The following is a 20,844-nucleotide window of genomic DNA, read 5'->3' as shown; positions in this document are numbered from 1 at the left end:
TTGTTTAGCCAACTGAGGCGCTGAAGGAAGGCCAGGAAGAGGGATGAAATGTGCCATTTTGGAGAATCGATCAACGACCACCCAAATAACAGTGTTGCCATGGGATGGGGGTAAGTCAGTAATAAAATCCATACCAATCAGAGACCAAGGTTGTTCGGGGACAGGTAGAGGATGAAGAAAACCAGCGGGCTTCTGGCGAGGAGTCTTATCCCGGGCACAGATAGTGCAGGCTCGCACAAAGTCCACCACATCAGTCTCTAGAGTCGGCCACCAATAGAAGCGAGAGATGAGTTGCACAGATTTCTTGATGCCCGCATGACCTGCGAGATGGGAGGAGTGACCCCATTTGAGGATCCCAAGGCGTTGGCGTGGAGAAACAAAGGTCTTTCCTGGAGGAGTTTGCCTGATGGAGGCTGGAGAAGTGGAAATCAGGCAGTCAGGAGGAATGATGTGTTGAGGAGAGAGTTCAATTTCAGAGGCATCTGAGGAACGAGAGAGAGCATCGGCCCTAATGTTTTTATCAGCAGGCCGAAAGTGAATTTCAAAATTAAATCGGGCAAAGAACAGAGACCACCTGGCCTGACGAGGATTCAGCCGTTGGGCAGACTGGAGGTAGGAGAGGTTCTTGTGATCGGTGTAAATAATAACTGGAAATCTTGATCCCTCCAGCAGATGCCTCCATTCCTCAAGTGCTAATTTAATGGCTAGAAGCTCTCGATCCCCGATGGAGTAGTTCCTCTCCGCCGGAGAGAAGGTCCTGGAAAAAAAACCACAAGTAACAGCATGCCCGGAAGAGTTTTTTTGTAGAAGGACAGCTCCAGCTCCCACTGAGGAGGCATCAACCTCCAATAGGAAGGGTTTAGATGGGTCAGGTCTGGAGAGCACGGGAGCCGAAGAAAAGGCAGACTTGAGACGTTTAAAGGCGTCTTCCGCTTGAGGAGGCCAGGACTTGGGATCGGCATTTTTTTTTGTTAAAGCCACAATAGGAGCCACAATGGTAGAAAAATGTGGAATAAATTGCCTGTAATAATTGGCGAACCCCAAAAAACGTTGGATGGCACGGAGTCCGGAGGGGCGTGGCCAATCTAAGACGGCAGAGAGTTTATCTGGGTCCATTTGTAGTCCCTGGCCAGAGACCAAGTATCCTAGAAAAGGAAGAGATTGGCATTCAAACAGACATTTCTCTATTTTGGCATAGAGTTGATTATCACGAAGTCTCTGAAGAACCATACGGACATGCTGGCGGTGTTCTTCTAGATTGGCAGAAAAAATCAGGATATCGTCCAGATATACAACAACACAGGAGTATAGTAGATCACGAAAAATTTCATTAACAAAGTCTTGGAAGACGGCAGGGGCGTTGCATAGACCAAAGGGCATGACCAGATACTCAAAGTGTCCATCTCTGGTGTTAAATGCCGTTTTCCATTCATCCCCCTCTCTGATGCGGATGAGATTATAAGCACCTCTTAAGTCCAGTTTGGTAAAAATATGGGCACCTTGGAGACGATCAAAGAGTTCAGAGATGAGGGGTAGGGGGTAGCGGTTCTTAACCGTGATTTTATTAAGACCGCGGTAGTCAATGCAAGGACGTAGAGAGCCATCTTTTTTGGACACAAAGAAAAATCCGGCTCCGGCAGGAGAGGAGGATTTACGGATAAAGCCCTTTTTTAAATTTTCTTGGACGTATTCAGACATGGCAAGAGTCTCTGGGACGGACAGAGGATAGATTCTGCCCCGGGGTGGAGTAGTGCCCGGGAGGAGGTCAATGGGACAATCATAAGGCCTGTGAGGAGGTAGAGTCTCAGCTTGTTTTTTGCAAAAAACGTCCGCAAAGTCCATATAGGCCTTAGGGAGACCGGTTACATGAGGAAGCACAGGGACACGGCAAGGTTTACTGGGAACCGGTTTTAAGCAGTCCTTGGAACAAGAGGGCCCCCAACTCTTGATCTCCCCAGTGGACCAATCCAGGATTGGGGAATGGAGTTGAAGCCAGGGAAGTCCAAGAAGGATTTCAGAAGTGCAATTGGGGAGGACCAACAGTTCAATCCTCTCGTGATGAGATCCGATGCACATTAGAAGGGGCTCCGTGCGGAAACGTATAGTACAGTCCAATCTTTCATTGTTTACACAATTGATGTAGAGGGGTCTGGCGAGACTGGTCACCGGGATGTTGAACTTGTTGACGAGAGAGGCTAAGATGAAATTTCCTGCAGATCCAGAGTCCAAGAAGGCCACAGCAGAGAAGGAGAAGGCAGAGGCAGACATCCGCACAGGCACAGTAAGACGTGGAGAAGCAGAGTAGACATCAAGGACTGTCTCACCTTTGTGCGGAGTCAGCGGACGTCTTTCCAGGCGGGGAGGACGGATAGGACAATCCTTCAGGAAGTGTTCGGTACTAGCACAGTACAGGCAGAGATTCTCCATGCGGCGTCGTGTCCTCTCTTGGGGTGTCAGGCGAGACCGGTCGACCTGCATAGCCTCCACGGCGGGAGGCACAGGAACAGATTGCAGGGGACCAGAGGAGAGAGGAGCCGGGGAGAAGAAACGCCTCGTGCGAACAGAGTCCATATCCTGGCGGAGCTCCTGACGCCGTTCGGAAAAACGCATGTCAATGCGAGTGGCAAGATGGATGAGTTCATGTAGGTTAGCAGGGATTTCTCGTGCGGCCAGAACATCTTTAATGTTGCTGGATAGGCCTTTTTTAAAGGTCGCGCAGAGTGCCTCATTATTCCAGGATAATTCTGAAGCAAGGGTACGGAACTGTACGGCATACTCGCCAACGGAAGAATTACCCTGGACCAGGTTCAACAGGGCAGTCTCAGCAGAAGAGGCTCGGGCAGGTTCCTCAAAGACACTTCGAATTTCCGAGAAGAAGGAGTGTACAGAGGCAGTGACGGGGTCATTGCGGTCCCAGAGCGGTGTGGCCCAAGCCAGGGCTTTTCCAGACAGCAGGCTGACTACGAAAGCCACCTTAGACCTTTCAGTGGGGAACTGGTCCGACATCATCTCCAAGTGTAATGAACATTGGGAAAGAAAGCCACGGCAAAACTTAGAGTCCCCATCAAATTTATCCGGCAAGGATAGTCGTATTCCAGAAGCGGCCACTCGCTGCGGAGGAGGTACAGGAGCTGGCGGAGGAGATGATTGCTGGAGCTGTGGTAGTAACTGTTGTAGCATAACAGTCAGTTGAGACAGCTGTTGGCCTTGTTGCGCAATCTGTTGTGACTGCTGGGCGACCACCGTGGTGAGGTCAGCGACAACTGGCAGAGGAACTTCAGCGGGATCCATGGCCGGATCTACTGTCACGATGCCGGCTGGCAGGTAGTGGATCCTCTGTGCCAGAGAGGGATTGGCGTGGACCGTGCTAGAGGATCGGTTCTAAGTCACTACTGGTTTTCACCAGAGCCCGCCGCAAGCGGGATGGTCTTGCTGCGGCGGTAGTGACCAGGTCGTATCCCCTAGCAACGGCTCAACCTCTCTGGCTGCTGAAGATAGGCGCGGTACAAGGGAGTAGACAGAAGCAAGGTCGGACGTAGCAGAAGGTCGGGGCAGGCAGCAAGGATCGTAGTCAGGGGCAACGGCAGAAGGTCTGGAATCACAGGCAAGGAACACACAAGGAACGCTTTCACTGGCACTAGGGCAACAAGATCCGGCGAGGGAGTGAAGGGGAAGTGAGGTGATATAGGGAAGTGCACAGGTGTAAACACTAATTGGAACCACTGCACCAATCAGCGGTGCAGTGGCCCTTTAAATCGCAAAGACCCGGCGCGCGCGCGCCCTAGGGAGCGGGGCCGCGCGCGCCGGGACAGAACTGACGGGGAGCGAGTAAGGTACGGGAGCCGGGGTGCGCATCGCGAGCGGGCGCTACCCGCATCGCGAATCGCATCCCGGCCGGAGGTGGTAACGCAGCGCCCCGGGTCCGTGGAACCGACCGGGGCGCTGCAGTGAGGGAAGTGTAGCGAGCGCTCCGGGGAGGAGCGGGGACCCGGAGCGCTCGGCGTAACAGTACCTTATCAAATATATCAAATTTTATTATTGTTACTACCTGCGCTCCGGCCGCACATGTCGGCCATGAGCACACTGTCTCTGCTCCCGGCGGTGCCGGGATTTGCATTGCGGGACGCTTCCGCATGCGAGTCCCGGCCGTCACTTACCTCGCTCCTCTGTTGCCTCCTTCACTGTGTCTCAGCTCCAGCGCGCGTGTCCCCGTCTCCTAGGGCGCGCGCACGCTGGTACTCTGAGATTTAAAGGGCTAGTACGCCCATAATTAGTATGCACCTGAACAGCACATTATAAAGTTGTTGCACCTCCCACACCCCCCTGCCGGATCTTCAGTGCCATTTGCCTGAGAGAAAGCGTACCCTATTGCCAGACCTTTCCGTTACGTTTATTGACTACGAACCTTTGCCGCCTGACTTGACCTTCTGCTACGTTGACTACGCCTCTGTCTCATCCTCCTGTACCTCGCCTTGCCCAGTTACCTGTGTGGTCGAGCCGTATTGGGGGTAGCGACCTGGGTGTCGCCTGCCGCAGCAAATCCATCCTGCTTTGCGGCAGGCTCTGGTGAAGACCAGCGGCACCTTAGACTCCGCTCCCCGATACGGTCCAAGTCATCAGTCACTCAGGTAGAGGATCCACATCCTGCTCCGGACCGCTCACATCCAGGTGCGTGACAATTGTGCATATGAATTGGCCCATCATCTATTCCTTTGAGAATTGCCTTGATAGATGTCCCACTTTTCCATGTGATTTTCACACTGTTCCTGCACATTTACCCCTGCATGACATAACACTGGATCTGTGAGAGATCATCATATTCAATGGATCGTTCTCCATATAATTTGTAATTGTGCAGTGTTACTAATGTTCTAGTGACTAAGGTGCATTAACCCCTTAAGGACTTAGACAATTTTGGCCTTAAGGACTCAGACAATTTAATTTTTACATTTTAATTTTTTCCTCCTCGCCTTCTAAAAATCATAACTCTTTTATATTTTCATCCACAGACTAGTATGAGGGCTTGTTTTTTGCGCGTCCAGTTGTACTTTGTAATGACATAACTCATTATATCATAAAATGTATGGCGCAACCCAAAAAACACTATTTTTGTGGGGAAATTAAAAAGAAAAACGCTATTTTGCTAATTTTGGAAGGTTTCGTTTTCACGCCGTACAATTTACGGTAAAAATGACGTGTATTCTTTATTCTGAGGGTCAATACGATTAAAATGATACCCATTATTACTTACTTTTCTATTATTGTTGTGCTTAAAAAAAAATCACAAACTTTTTAACCAAATTAGTACGTTTATAATCCCTTTATTTTGATGACCTATAACTTTTTTATTTTTCCGTATAAGCGGCGGTATGAGGGCTAATTTTTTCCGCCATGATCTGTACTTTTTTTTGATACCACATTTGCATATAAAAACTTTTAATACATTTTTTATAATTTTTTTAAATAAAATGTATTAAAAAAAGTAGCAATTTTGGACTTTTTTTTTTTTTTACGTTCACGCTGTTCACCGTACGGGATCATTAACATTTTATTTTAATAGTTCGGACATTTACGCACACGGCGATACCAAATATGTCTATAAAATTTATTTTTTACGCTTTGTGGGGGTAAAATAGGAAAAAACGGACGTTTTACTTTTTTATTGGGGGAGGGGATTTTTCACTTTTTTTAAATTTTACTTTTGCATTTTTTTTTAACACTTGAATAGTCCCCATAGGGGACTATTCATAGCAATACCATGATTGCTAATACTGATCTGTTCTATGTATAGGACATAGAACAGATCAGTGTTATCAGTCATCTTCTGCTCTGGTCTGCTCGATCTCAGACCAGAGCAGGAGACGCCGGGAGCCGGACGGAGGAAGGAGAGGGGACCTCCGTGCGGCGTTATGAATGATCGGATCCCCGCAGCAGCCCTGCGGGCGATCCGATCATTCATTGAAATCGCGTACTGCCGCCGATGCCGGGATCTGTATTGATCCCGACACCTGAGGGGTTAATGGCGGACGCCCGCGAGATCGCGGGCATCGGCCATTGTCGGCGGGTCCCTGGCTGCGATCAGCAGCCGGGATCAGCCGCGCATGACACGGGCATCGCTCCGATGCCCGCGGTTATGCACAGGACGTAAATGTACATCCTGGTGCGTTAAGTACCACCTCACCAGGACGTACATTTACGTCCTGCGTCCTTAAGGGGTTAAAGGGGTACTCCGGTGGAAAACTTTTTTTTTATTTTAAATGAACTGGTGCCAGAAAGGTAAACAGATTTGTAAATTACTTCTTTTAAAAAATATTTATCCTTCCAGTACTTATTAGCAGCTGTGCTACAGAGGAAATTCTTTGATTTTTGAATTTATTTTTTGTCCTGTCCACAGTGCTCTCTGCTGACACCTCTGTCCATGTCAGGAACTGTCCAGAGCAGCATAGGTTTGCTATAGGGATTTTCTCCTGCTATGGACAGTTCCTGATACAGGCATCAGGTGTCAGCAGAGAGCACTGTGGACCTACTGACCCTAACCCTACCAGTTACTTAAAGAAGAACCACTTCCTATACTGAGACAAGCAGAAAATTATGTAGCAAAGATCCCTGTCCCCTCAGATGAAGGTAGTAATGTATATGTCCTGTACCTATTCCTATCTATTAGTCTTATTGGCAGAATGCTTCCCTCCTGAACTTTAGTCACTTTGTTCCGGTTTATGCTCTAGTTCTGCGCTGCTCCTCACACACTCCGAGATACACGTCCCCACTCAGCAGTTTCACGTAACCCTGCAGGCCCCCTAGCTATGGGGCCCGATCGCAATTGCGAACTTTGCGACCTCTATAGCTACGCCACTGATCAGTGCCTATTTAAATATTTAATACCTTAAAGGGGTACTACGCAGTTCAGTGTTTGAAACAAACTGTTCCGAACGCTGGAACCTGCGCCTGGAGCTTGTAATGTCATAGCCCCGCCCCTCATGACATCCCGCCCCGACCCCTCAATGCAAGTATATGGGAGTGGGCGTGACAGCTGTCACCCCCCCCACCCATAGACTTGCATTGAGGGGGCGGTGTGTGATGTCATGAGGGGGCGGGGCTATGACATCACAAGCTGCTGGAGCCGCCTCCAGCGTTCGGAACAGTTTGTTCCAAATGCTGAGCAGCGGAGTACCCATTTAAGGGTACGTTCACACGTACGCAGACTTGATGCGCAGGATTTGATGCACAGGATTTTCTGCAGAAAATTGAAATGTAAACCATCAAATCTGCGCAGGATCCTGTATGTGTGAACTTACCCTTAAACTAACTACAGGGAGACAATCCTTTCAATCTGTAACATTGCATTTACACTTGTTAAAAACTACAAAAATCAGATAGAGACAATGCAGTACAAATCAAACCTTTCTTAAAATGTTTTTTTTTTTTTTTTATATATGAAAATAACAAACAATAGCGGAATTCAGGGGCTTGTTCAAACACAGGCAGGGGTCAGGAAAGCAGGTACTCATAAATAACAATACTGAACGACATACAGTACTGAATAAACTAGAAGACTAATATATGACTATACTGTACTGTTTTATGGGCAGAAGAGTGAGGATGTGTTTGGTAATCCCTATCTGTTTCCCTCCAGAGCTGTAGAAAAGTGCCAGAGGGGAAACTGATAACTTAACTCATCCCATTTGGGATTGATATTGCCTCAAATGGGACAGTTCAGACTTATCTTGCATCTCACCTAGGACAACAGATCTTCAGACAGGCCAGATACGGGAATTCATCTTGCATAACTGGGGACTGAACCATGCCACAACTGATGCACTTTGTCATTAGTTGCGTGCGACATCAATTGTGGTTTATGATTTGACTCAGTACTGAATAGTGTTGAGCGGCATAGGCCATATTCGAATTCGCGAATATTCGCGAATATATGGACGAATATTCGTCATATATTCGCGAATATTCGCATATTCGTTATATTCTCGTTTTATTTTCGCATATGCGAGATTTCGCATATACGAAAATTAGTATATAGGAAATTCGCATACTCGAAAATTCGCATACTCGAAAATTAGCATACGCTAATTTTCGCATATGCGAATTGCTGCATACGTGAATTTTCGCATATGCGAAATTTCGCACGCCAGTCTCACATAGTAGTATTAGAGCCTTCTTTACACCACACAAGCTGGAAGCAGAGAGGGATGATCACTGTGATGTGTACTGTGAAGAAAAAAAAATAAAAAATAAAAAATGAAAATTCGTAATTACGAATATATAGCGCTATATTCGCGAAATTCGCGAATTCGCGAATATGCGATATTCGCAAATAATATTCGAATTGCGAATATTCGCGAGCAACACTAGTACTGAACTGGATTGTCGGACATATGTGACGGCACCTTTACAGTAACATGTGACAAAATAGACAAAACAGAAAATACACCATAGAGATTGGTTGAGGTCTGACAGCTTCAAGGGTTGGCCCAACTTGCAATGCATAACTTGAATATGAAGATGTCATCAGTTACGGGTTTACGGGTTATGAGAGGTCCATTCTTCAAAAGCTGAAGAGAAGTAAGCCGAATTCAAACCATATTTCAGTGCTCCATCTCTGGTATTCCAATGTGTACTGTGGCATACCCATATGCTTTAGTAGACCAAACATAGTCTACCAGTGACTAATTTTGATCTATTTCATGAATGTATATGTTTGGTTTATTGGATAGGAAAGTTGAATGCTGGTGTCGGACACATTTAATAAAAAGCATAGAGGCAGGGGGGGCGTGGCCTGGCTGCCGAGGCACATGGTCGCACTTTGAGAGAGCTCCTCATCTCAGCCTGCTAAAAGCGACTTACCCGCAGCAAAATACCACTCAATCAAGCACTACCTGGTGCCACTTCTCATCTGGAGATGCCAGTGACAAGGCGGAGGCAGAACCAACAAGGTTCTCTGGTGAAATTTAGCTTTATACTGCATGCGGCCTTCACCCAAGATGGTGCCGAAGAGGCCTGCGCTGACTCACAATCTCTCCAGCGTGCATCCCCGGGCAGTGACCTTCGGACCCATCTCTCCACTTATCCGCATCAACGACCGCCTCGAGCTCTCTAGAACTGTTGGCACAATACCATGAGTCCCACTCTGCACTGCACAGCGTCTGCTCTTCACCAACGGGACGGCACCAATCTGGGAAGAACACGCCAACATGCTGCCCGACGGTGCAACGATCTTACCTGTCTCCTACAGCTGCAAAAGATGAGGTTGGCCAGACCTTTACCTCTCTCCCCACTCCTGATAAGATGGCAAACTTATTAGCTGCCATGGCGGTGGCTGATAGGTCTCCAACAGAGACAACTATGAGGGACATGCTCCTACTACTGCGCACCACTTTCCTAAATGACAGCAGCAGATAGTGTGTCCATTACAAGCTTCCCTTATAGATATGGGGGACAGAGTGGACCACAGAGAGCGAAAATTTGGGGAATTTGCTACTTCACACAATGAACTGATAGATCTCCATTACACCGCAGAAGATGAAGACTCAAATATGAAAAAAAGAAGAACAGAGAAAAGCGCAACACTGTACCGTTATTCTGGTGGTGGTATATAGGTGTAGCTGTGAGTGTAGGTACGCTCACCTTCTCGTGTTGCGCTCGAGGCGTAGCTTGGATCCCTGGTATACAGGGGTCATATGGTTCCGGAAGGGCTGCTCGCACTCTGCCGCCTCGAGGAGGAATCCCAATGTCTGGTTTGCTGAGAAAAAATGTGTAGGATCTCTGATCCGAAAAAGATGGTGCCTTGGAGCGCTCCTTTCCAAAAGGAAGGGTGTGGAATTAATAGCCACACAATCAGAAGGTAGATAAAATCTAGAGATTTATTCCAGATAAAGTGCAAACGCGTTTCGAGGGGTGGGACCCCCCTCTTCGTCAGATCCTGGGATCAGATAGGCTGATCTGGACCAAAAATAACCCAAGAGGATTGCCTAATATCCATCCCAGAAGTGGTCACACCTGGACCAAAAATAACCCAAACAACCACTAATGACTTTCTGAAGAGCTCCTTCCTTGAGAAATATGCTAGTCTCGAGCCGCCTGGAACAGGCTGATGTGTTCTTTCAATATAATTTAACACGTGCAGAAAAAAAAAACAAAAAAACACACCCTAATTCTTCTATTTGATTCAGCTGCCATATGCCCCAAACAGGGTGTGAATGGAGCTTTGGCTAAGTCCTCTTTGGACATCAAACCTATTAATAAACCTTGAATGTGAAAATAGATAACCATTGAAATACCCTCCATTTAAATAAACCTGTGCACGTGTTAAGTAATATTGAAAGAACACATCAGCCTGTTCCAGGCGGCTCGAGACTAGCATATTTCTCAAGGAAGGAGCTCTTCGGAAAGTCATTAGTGGTTGTTTGGGTTATTTTTAGTCCAGGTGTGACCACTTCTGGGATGGATATTAGGCAATCCTCTTGGGTTATTTTTGGTCCAGATCAGCCTATCTGATCTCAGGATCTGAAGAAGAGGGGGTCCCACCCCTTGAAACGCGTTTGCACTGTATCTGGAATAAATCTCTAGATTTTATCTACCTTCCGATTGTGTGGCTATTAATTCCACACTCTTCATTTTGGAAAGGAGCGCTCCAAGGCACCATCTTTTTCGGATCAGAGATCCTACACATTTCTTCTCAGCACACCGCAGAAGATGACATTCTTGTATTAAAGGCTAAGGTGTTGGACCTTGAGAATTGCAGCCACCGCAATAATATAAAGCTGCGTGGTGTTCCGGAGTCAGTGGCTCCTGCAGACATTGCAGACTATGTCTGCACTCTCATTCAACATACATTACCGGATTGTTCTCCTCACGATCTTATCATAGACCGAGCACACCGTGTCCCTCGCCCAGGGCCCCTGGATGATTCTGTACCAAGGGACATACTGGCCCGCATTCACTTTTTCCATGTCAATGAACGCCTGATGGAATTTACCAGGTGCAATAATGGCTTGTCTGCTCCCTATCATCGGATATCTATACAGACTTATCAGCTGCCATCCTACAGGAAAGACGTGCCCTCTTACCAATCATCACAGCATTGAGATCCTAAAAGATCTTATAGAGGTGGGGCTTCCCAGTCTGCCTCCTTGTCAAATGGGACAATGCTATACACGTGATCAGAACATTATCGGAATGAGAGGCCCTTCTGAAATTGTGGAACATATCTCTCCCACCGCCCGAGACGCGTTCTTCAGATTGTTCCAAGAACACTCGTCCTTCTCCCATTACCAAGGACTGGTCAGATACCTGAAGATGCGGCTAACGTACTCTGCTGATGCGTGGCTCTGGCGTTGTTCCCATGTTGCCCGGCTACAGAGTGGACTCTAACCCCCACTCTCTGTGGGTTTGTACATGCACACATGTGCCTCCCTTTTTCTTTTATGTGATGTTCATTGTCTTGTTTTGTTATGTTTATGTTTTAGTAACTATCTGAATTTTTGCCTAAGGTCCTTATTGCAATATCCACTCACATCTGGCAGGCGCATGCTGGCTGGGAGCTGTGCCCTGCCCCTTTTATGTCTATAACTGGCTATCCATTTCTTGATTTTCTGTAACAAGATAGGGATTACCTTTGCTAGCTTGTATGTGAACGGGCCTAATGCCCCACAAAAAAGATTGCATCTCTGGAAAGAAGCCCAAATCTTGAAATGCGATGTTTTGTGCCTTCAGGAAACGCATCTGCTCTCAGTAGATGCTTTTTGTTTAAAAACACCATTCTTATTCTCATTTTTTTTTCATTCTCACAACAGTTCGGAGTCCAGAAGGGTCTTAATTGCAATTAAGAGAACACAGCAGCTTTCACCCTGCAGGATGTCATCTCGGACACCAACGAAAGGTATGTGATTCTCAAAAGCACCATCAATGTCACACCCTTCACCATTGTATCTTTATATGCTCCAAACTCTGGGCAATGTAGATTCCTGAAGCGTTTATTGCGAGTGGTCCAGGGCTCTTCCTGGGGCTCTTTAGTGTTATGTAGGGAACTTTAATTCTATCTCCCACCCTGCTCTTGATTCCTCTGCTCCATCTCGTTTTCAATTTGCAACTCTATCACCTATTCTATGCGAAACTGACCTATATGACATATGGCGCATACAGCATGATGTGGAAAGGGATATTACATTCCTCTCTGGAGTGCACAACACATATTCCTGCATTGATGTGTTCGTTGTCGACAGATCTCTTCTTACTTCTGCCCTCAAAACATCCATAGAGATCATAAAATGGTCTGATCATTCAGCCATCACATTACAACTTAAAGATGGGGCATCCTCACCGCTGGCTTACTCCTGGTGTAGCAACCCCCTACTGTGGTCCCATCCACAATACACTCAATATCTCCATAGAGATATTACTGAATATTTTGCGATTAATACCAGCTCTGTGTCAGCTGCCATCACGATTTGGAACTGCCACAAAGCAGTGATCAGAGGCCTCTGTATCAAGTATGGCTCTACCATCAAAAAACAATGGGAAGAAAAGCTTAACAACATACCCGCTTGCGCCTCGCTGAGGAAGCCAACAAAGCCAACCCCTCTAGGGTTTTGGCAGCTCGTCGACATGACCTACGTTGTATCCTACTGTCTTCCTATGAAAAGTCCTTTCACAAGCTACATATTACTCACAGAATAACAGGGCAGGCAAGCTCCTCGCAAACAGATTGAAGAAGCACCAAATTAAATCTCGGATACCCTTTTTATATCATCCAGTTACAAACGCAAAACTTTATACCCCTACTGACATAGCCATTGGCTTTCATTCCTTTTACGCCCAACTTTATATTCTCCACTCCTCTGTTTCCTCCCCCCTTGACCTTCCCCACCTTACTTCAGCCTTTCTATCTCAACTTAACCTTCCCTATCAACCCAACAACTGAAATTATTAAACGAGGATATTTCTCCAGAGGAGGTCCAGAAAATCATTAACTCCCTCCCCTCTGACAAAGCACCCAGCCCAGACGGCTTTATCAATTCCTACTACAAACTATTCCAATTGATCCCATCCCCCACCTTTCCTCTGTCTGTCAATCAGCCATGCTGAAGGGCTCTTTTCCGCCAGAAAATCTACAGGCTACCATAACAGTATTGCCAAAACTGGGCAAAACGCTGGATCGTCTTTAAAATTTTCACCCCATCTTGTTACTAAATCAGGACGTTTATATTTGCTAAAAACCTTGCCTCACCTAGTTTTGCCCACACTTGTAAGCCCGGACCAGTCTGGCTTTGTGGCTGGGCGTCAAGCGTCTGACAATACCAGACGCCTGATTAATATCCTGACCCATCTAGAAACTTCCCAGACTCTGGCTTTATTGTTGGTCTTGGACGCTGAGAAGGCCTTCGACCATCTCCGATGGTTGTATGCCTTCTCGGTACTCACACAGATGGGGTTCTCTGGAGCGATATTTTCAGCCCTCTTCTCATTTTCTGATTTTTTTACCATCTCCAATGGATCCCGCCGGGGTTGCCCATTGTAGCCACTTATCTATATTTTGTCCATGGAGCCCCTGGCGCAGGCCATCAGACTCCATACCTCCATTGAGGGTGTTGTTCTGGGGCAAACAACTCATGTTATCTCGCTGTAGGCAGATGACGTCATTCTGTCCCTTACCTGAATCCCAGACCTCGCTACCAGTGGTCATGGACACTATACCATTATTTGGCAATGTTTCTTATTAACACCTCAATGGGATGAAAACACAAGCTCTACCTTTTAACCTCTCTCCCACTCTGCTGGAAAGTCTAAAAGTGTCCTACTCCTTTGATTGGCGGACTACATCTTTGCAATACTTAGGTATTCAACTATCGCACCCCCATAAAACCCTTTATACCAATAACGATGTTCCATTATTAACAACTCTCACTGCAGAAGCAGGCAGGTTAGCAGCATCCGAGATCTCCTGGGTGGGTAGAGTTGCCTCCTTTAAAATGTTTCTTTCACCCCGCCTTCTTTATTTATTCAAGACCCTATCTATCTCCCTCCCATCTTCTTACTTTAAAGGGGAACTCCGGTGGAAAAAAATTGGTCAACTGGTGCAAGAAAGTTAAACAGATTTGTAAATTTGTAAATATTTAAAAATATTAACCCTTCTAGTACTTATCAACTGCTGTGTACTACAGATATACTACAAAGAAATTTATGAAGTTCTTTCCAACCTGACAACAGTGCTCTCTGCTGACACCTCTGTTCGTGTCAGGAACTGTCCAGAACAGGAGAGGTTTTCTATGGGGATTTGCTTCTAATCTGGACAGTTCATGATACAGACAGAGGTGTCAGCAGAGAGCACTGTTGCCAGACAGAAAAGAAATTCACAAATTTCTCTGTAGTATACAGCAGCTGATAAGTACTGGAAGGATTAAGATTTTTTAATAGAAGTAATTTATAAATACTTGTCTCCACTGGAGTTCCCCTTTAAGGCTTCCCAACAACTTCTTTCCTCTTTTATATGGGCAGGAAAGCACCCACGGATAGTCCTAGCACTACTCGCAAAAGATAAGTGCATGGGTGGTCTTGGCTCGCCTGATATAAAACACTATTTTCCATGTTGCGGCATTGGTGGTACCATGGGTTGAGATGGAAGTTCTGTTAGTATATCCCTACAAAATTGGTGATCTTTTTTACTTACCATATTGGAAGCTACCTACTCCCGCTTTTTCCAACCCACTAGTGAAAGCTTCATACAACGCATGGGCTGCCTATGTGGCTGAAGGCAATACAAACACTGCACCAACCACGTTAGATTTGCCCCTTACACTTATAGCATCTGTACTGGCTCTAGACCTCACAACATGGCTCTCTAGTGGCCTCACGCATACCCACCTTCTACATGAGAATACCCACCTGACCCTTTCCAAACACTCTGCATTAGATACAATTTACTGACATACGACTTCTACAAATACTTGCAGATCCGACATTTCCTCCAATATCTCACACCTAACTCGCCCTCAGCGAATAGCGTAGCTTTATGCCAAATATCTTCACCACCCAAGGGTTTTAAATTGTTTTATGGTACTCTTCATCACACGTTTCAATTCTCGAAGTCCTACCCTATGTGGCTCTGGGAAAGAGATGTGAATAGAACTTTCTTCCCGGAAGAATGGCAACAAGCATTCAGGAACATTCACAAGGCATTTCAATGCTCCTCGCACATAGAATCAGCACTCAAAACAATACTTAGATGCTATTATACTCCAGACCATCTTTCTGTGATATACCCCGGGGTCTCCCATTTGTGCTGGTGAGGTTGTGGTTCCAAAGGCAGCCTTTTTCACATCCTGTGGTCCTGCCCTGTGATACGACCCTTCTGGACTTCTTGCAAATTATTACTGATTGACTTAAATCGGTAGACATCTCTCTTGGTACCCCTAGTCCATTTTGCTGTTCCTAGAGTTGGGAATCATTCTACCTGATACCCATGAACTGTTTAGCATAGTTTGGATCTTGGCAAAAGTACTTCTAGTAAGCAACTGGAAAACAACAACAGTTCCGATCAGGGAATCCCTGCTTAATAAAATCAACCTGACTTATTCATGCGAGAAAGTTCTGGCTCTGGGTGTAGGCAGAGTATCCACTTTCACAAAAAGTTGGCAAAAATGGTCATCTTCTGCTTATTGCAGAGATATTTAATGGTAGTCCCATGTCAAAACTTTCCATTACCTCACCGACTGGGTTTAGACGTTACCTTCTAGCCAATGGAATAAGCACTCTATAAGACCAACCGTTCACCATTGTGCTGTCTCTCACATGTTATTCTTGTGTTAATTTATCATAAATCCATAACCAAAGTAGTGGATATTGCCTTCATGACTTCTCAGTATTCATATCACTAATGATAGGACCTTGATGTATACTCCTTTTACAAGGTAAATTAGCAGCAGTACTGTTCTTTTTTGTTATTTAATGGTCTATTCACACGTACAGTATGCTGCACAGATTTGATGCGCAGGATTTCAAGCTGTGTTCAGTCATTCAGTTTACATTAAAATCTGCAGCAGAAAATCCTGCACATCAAATCTGCGCTGACCCTAACTGTTTTGGATGCATGCACTAATAGGGCTCTCTGTCATCGCCCATACAATATATGTTAATAACCACGTTTTCATTTATGCATTCCTTGTTTATTTGTATTCTATAAAAAATGTCAATAAAAAATATTTACAAAAAAAATTTAAAATTGGCATAGAGGCAGCCAAGGTAAGGTGCTGAAAATCATTCTGTTCACTAGATAGAATAAGAATATAAAGAAGTCATCAAGTAAGACACTCAACCTTAGGTTTCTTTCAAAAACATTGAGGCCAGCTTCAGACAAGTGTAAGTATCGCGGCAAGTGAAGAAGACATAGGGATCTTTGATGGTGTCAGGTTGGGTCATTACACCTGTGGTCGGGCCCGGACTTGCAACCCGAGTCTGGGTTATCACTTGGTATTTCGGTTAGTATTTGAAATTAATTTCCATCTGTACTTTTAGCCAAAACCAAGAGTGGAACCGACACAAAGAAACAAACAAAAATGTGCTTATTTTTTTCTTATTCTGGACCCATTCTTCATTGTTGCTAAAAGCTGTAAAATGAGGACAAAATACCAACAAAAATACTCCATGTGAACCAAGCCTCAGGTCACAGAAATGCAGCCAGATTTTAGATACTTGAAAGGGACTCTAGATGAACAGATTAGTCCGGCTAAAGTATGATGAGTTAACTTAACTCAGCTGTCAATGGCCTCAATGTTAAGATGTCCACATATTTTACCTGAATGCCGAGCCACAAGCATGCAGTAACCCTGGTGACTCCTTTTTCATGTATAGTTTACATACATCTATATACTCTTTAGTTTCCTACTGTGATTTCATATAAGTACATAATGATAATGGCTGCCACCCACATCCTGCATTTCTAGGAAACAGACTGACCACTTCTAATAAGCCAAATGCCATTTGCAGGATGACCAGAACATCAGTTACTGTAACTCCATTGGATGGATGTGAGATGAGCATTTTTCAAATACGTATTTGATGATTAAGTTAAAGAATAAATACAAACCAATAAACGGCACAAATCCCACAGTAACAAAAAATAAATAAATACCAGAAAGTCCAATTATCTAAGCAATTTCAGTACATGACGACATTATGCCTCTGTCAAATGCACATTCATTGAATTGCTATAAATGGAGTTATATATTTTAGTTATGACGTTTTGACGTTTTCTGCCACTTTATGCTAGAATCGATGGGCGATGTAATATTTACTTCAGTAAGTCACCAATCTTTATAGTACTATGTTCTTTCTGCATTAATGTGATGACGCCCTTTGGAGCTGGAATGATGGAGCTGCGTATGATGTCTTTTTTATTCATGGCTTACTTTCCCCTTCATTCATAAACAGTACATTTATTCTTTTTATTCCCCTCGTTGGGCATAAATATATTTAGATTCTTCTAACCAGCAGCAGAGAAATATATTATAATCTCCCCATCCATTATCTTGTGTGCATAGAATAAAGTAGCCAAAGAAGAAGAAGAAGAGGCAAGTAGGATGAAGCTCCTTGGGCCGGTACAAACTGTCCCCCCTCCATAATCACAGGTAATTGCCAGGGCTGTTATCTGTCTTTTGCCTTCATATTGCTTCAAAGTACCTTTAATTGAATTGCTGTAATTTTTGCCCTCCCTTAATGCAGTGACTTGTGGAGTGGAAATGATCCAGTGACGTCCGACTCCATCACATGCCCCCCCCCCCCAGGGAGGGAGACCAGTCCATACCAACCCGGTGCTGACCATAAATAGCCAATCCCCTCGGCTGCTGCACCAAACGCCCTGGGGAGACTTGCCTATCCTACAATGCAGTGAGATTCCTGCTGTGTTTTTTCTTGGACAAGTCTGCAGAGCACAACTCATATTGTATGCCAGCCGGGAGCACCTGTAGCATTCTACTGCAAGACACAACACAAAGAAACTGCAGGCGCAGATCCACAAGTCACTCCAAGGTTTGTTTGTCTTTTCTCTTTTTTCTGTCATTGTTACAGTCTATTTATTTTTTGCAACATATTCTTTATTTATCTGTTCATTGTTTTTTATCATTTCTCTTCCTATGTTCATTTTTATCATCTTTTCTTTATTTCTTTATACATTTTTATCATCTTTTCTTTATTTCTTTATACATTTTTATCATCTTTTCTTTATTTCTTTATACATTTTTATCATCTTTTCTTTCTATCCTTCTTTATTTATTTATTTATCTGTTCATTTTTTTTATCATTTCTCTTCCTATGTTCATTTTTATCATCTTTTCTTTATTTCTTTATACATTTTTATCATCTTTTCTTTATTTCTTTATACATTTTTATCATCTTTTCTTTATTTCTTTATACATTTTTATCATCTTTTCTTTCTTTCCTTCTTTCTTTCTTTATATGTTCATTTTTCTGTATTTCGCTTTCTTTCAATTTTTTTTATCATTTCTCTTTTCTTCTATGTAAATCTTTTTTTATAATATTTCTTTCTTTCTCTCTTTCTATGTTCGTTTTTCATAATTTCTCTTTCTTTCTTTTTGTTAATTGTTTCTTTCTTTCTATTTATGTTTCATTTTTATCATTTCTCTTTCTTTTCTCATTATTTCTTTTCTCTTTCTTTCTTTCTTTTTCCCTTTTTCCTATCCTTCACTTTGTTTCTTTCTTTCCTTTCTTAATTTTTCCATCCATTTTTTTTTACTTAGAATGCTCAGTATTTCATTATTTATTTTTTCTTAATACAATTTACACATTATCAGAAGAATTATACTATACATTCTATTTAGAACAAAAGGAACTATTATTACTCAAGATTTTGACTGATTTCTTTTGTATGACATATTGCATAAGACACTTTGTGCTGCAAATCATGAGGTTCCAAGAAGTCGAACAGCAGCGACAATTCATGTCAGGTACATTCAGTCAGGGCATGATATTTTTAAGGCAATGTTTCCTTACTTAGAGGCGCCTCCAGCTGTAGCAAAACTCCAACTCCAACTCTAAGCATGCTGGAAGTTGTAGTTTTGCAACAGCTGGAGGCACACTGGGTTGGGAAACACTGGTTTAAGGTAATAAAAAGATTTCATAATTCCAGTATATAACAATAAGTGTCATAAATATATATAAAATAAATATATATATATATACAGACATAAATATAATATAAATATACATAAAGGTAGAATTTTAGTAAATAAATCTTTAGTGCACATATGTAGCAGCACAGTTGGGAGATAAACTGGGGGGGGGGGGGGGGGCATGACCCCTCTTCTTCAAGACCCCCCCCCCCCTTAAGTGCTGGGAGCCAGGGGGGCTTAAACAAGTTCTTCCCACAGTAAACTTTAAAAGGAAAATTATGGGTTGCGAATGCCCCAAACCGAATCTTTGCCCCAGGTTGAGGAATATGTTGCTATACCTCTACCTGTATGTCTCGGTATGTCTATGGAAATTGACCATTATTGACCAGGTATAGGTTTTATTTGTTTACTTGTCATTCCCATTGGAGACAGGTACATGTGTAACTGTACAGTGACTTATACTTTTTCATTCCATAGAGAGTTCTCTGTTACTTATACGTTTTTTCTTTTCTTTTCATACAGATGCAAAAGTGCACGAGTCTCCTGCTAGTATGTTTAATACTGTGTGCTACTATCTCCCAGACATTTGGACTAGTGTTGACAGTAAGTACTGTGTATTTTCTAAAATAACAAGGATAGCCTACATTCTTTATGGGGTATGTATCATTCTGCTCCAGCGTCAATGACGTATGACTGTGTGGTCAAAAAATGGACGCCTGGGCAGATTTACTATTGCAAATGCACCTGGCTTAAAGTTCTGGCTTAGATTGTACTTAGTTCATGGAGGAGAAAAAGGACAGCAGCCAGCACTCACCATCCAGGGGTCTTTAATTTGACGATGCGGTGCATATACAGACACACAGCAGGCAGGGTGTAGAGGACAGGGTGTAGAGCACTGTTTCGCGCTTCACTTGCGCTTCCGATCGGCTCGTGGAAGCGCAAGTGAAGAGCGAAACAGTGCTGTCCTGACACCCTCTACACCCTGCCCGCTGTGTGTCTGTATTTGCACCGCATCGTCAAATTAAAGACCCCTGGATGGTGAGTGCTGGCTGCTGTCCTTTTCCTCCTGCATGAACTTTGTCTATTCTGTATAGCATTGTGCACAGCCGCAACCAAGGGACGTGCGAGAAGTTTTCCGGCTATCCATTTAGGGACCAGTGTGAAGCCAAGTTGTGGAGTTGCCGGTGTACACTTGTCTCATTGGATTTATTAGATCCTACTTTTGTACTGGTGCACTTATATTAGACACGTTTTATACCTCGACCAAGAAAAGGAAGTATATTTTATTTGAAAGGGGGCTTGGTTTGAGTTGCAAAACTGCGCGCAAAAATTGTGACCAAATAGTGAGCTAAATAAGAAGTGACATAAAGTAAAGGTCCCCATGCACTTTAATTAAAAGTCGGATGAATCTGATGACTTGGGCAGGACTGGCTCACTGTTTAAAGTGTATGGAGATCTTCTGACTAAATTCCTACATAGAATGTCGAGGGAAAGAAGTGTTGGGTTTAGACTGCCCAACCCTTTGTTCTTGGAGGGATAGGCTGCCGACAGAGCTGTCTGGAAGCAGCTTACCACTCGTCTCTCCACTGAGAAAATATAAACATCCTCTGCTTGAAAATAATGCCACCTCTAGCTATGAAGTTCTACTCTGAACAATAATACTCTGAGCTTGGTGCCTGTAGTAATTAATGATATCCCGCTAACTGACCCC

At 44.1% G+C, this 20,844-nt stretch overlaps 1 protein-coding gene across 2 annotated transcripts in view; it reads left to right on the top strand.

The window, feature by feature from the left end:
- The first annotated feature begins 11,804 nt into the window (after positions 1–11,804).
- The window catches only part of GAL (galanin and GMAP prepropeptide), a 37,026-nt gene continuing 27,986 nt past the window's right edge, over positions 11,805–20,844 (top strand). The window contains exons 1-4 of one of the 2 annotated variants that reach the window (XM_056528529.1): positions 11,805–11,890; positions 17,547–17,633; positions 17,728–18,033; positions 19,656–19,736. In XM_056528529.1, coding sequence (XP_056384504.1) covers positions 17,950–18,033; positions 19,656–19,736 — 165 coding nt within the window. In that variant the 5' untranslated portion in view covers positions 11,805–11,890; positions 17,547–17,633; positions 17,728–17,949. The remainder of the gene's footprint in view (positions 11,891–17,546; positions 17,634–17,727; positions 18,034–19,655; positions 19,737–20,844) is intronic. The other variant, XM_056528530.1, reaches the window with a different exon arrangement.

This window comes from Hyla sarda, chromosome 6 (genome assembly GCF_029499605.1).
Source record: "Hyla sarda isolate aHylSar1 chromosome 6, aHylSar1.hap1, whole genome shotgun sequence".
Classification (NCBI taxonomy): Eukaryota; Metazoa; Chordata; class Amphibia; order Anura; family Hylidae; genus Hyla; species Hyla sarda.
The sequence above is the reverse complement of the archived record's forward strand: the minus strand, read 5'-3'. Positions and strand labels throughout refer to the sequence as shown.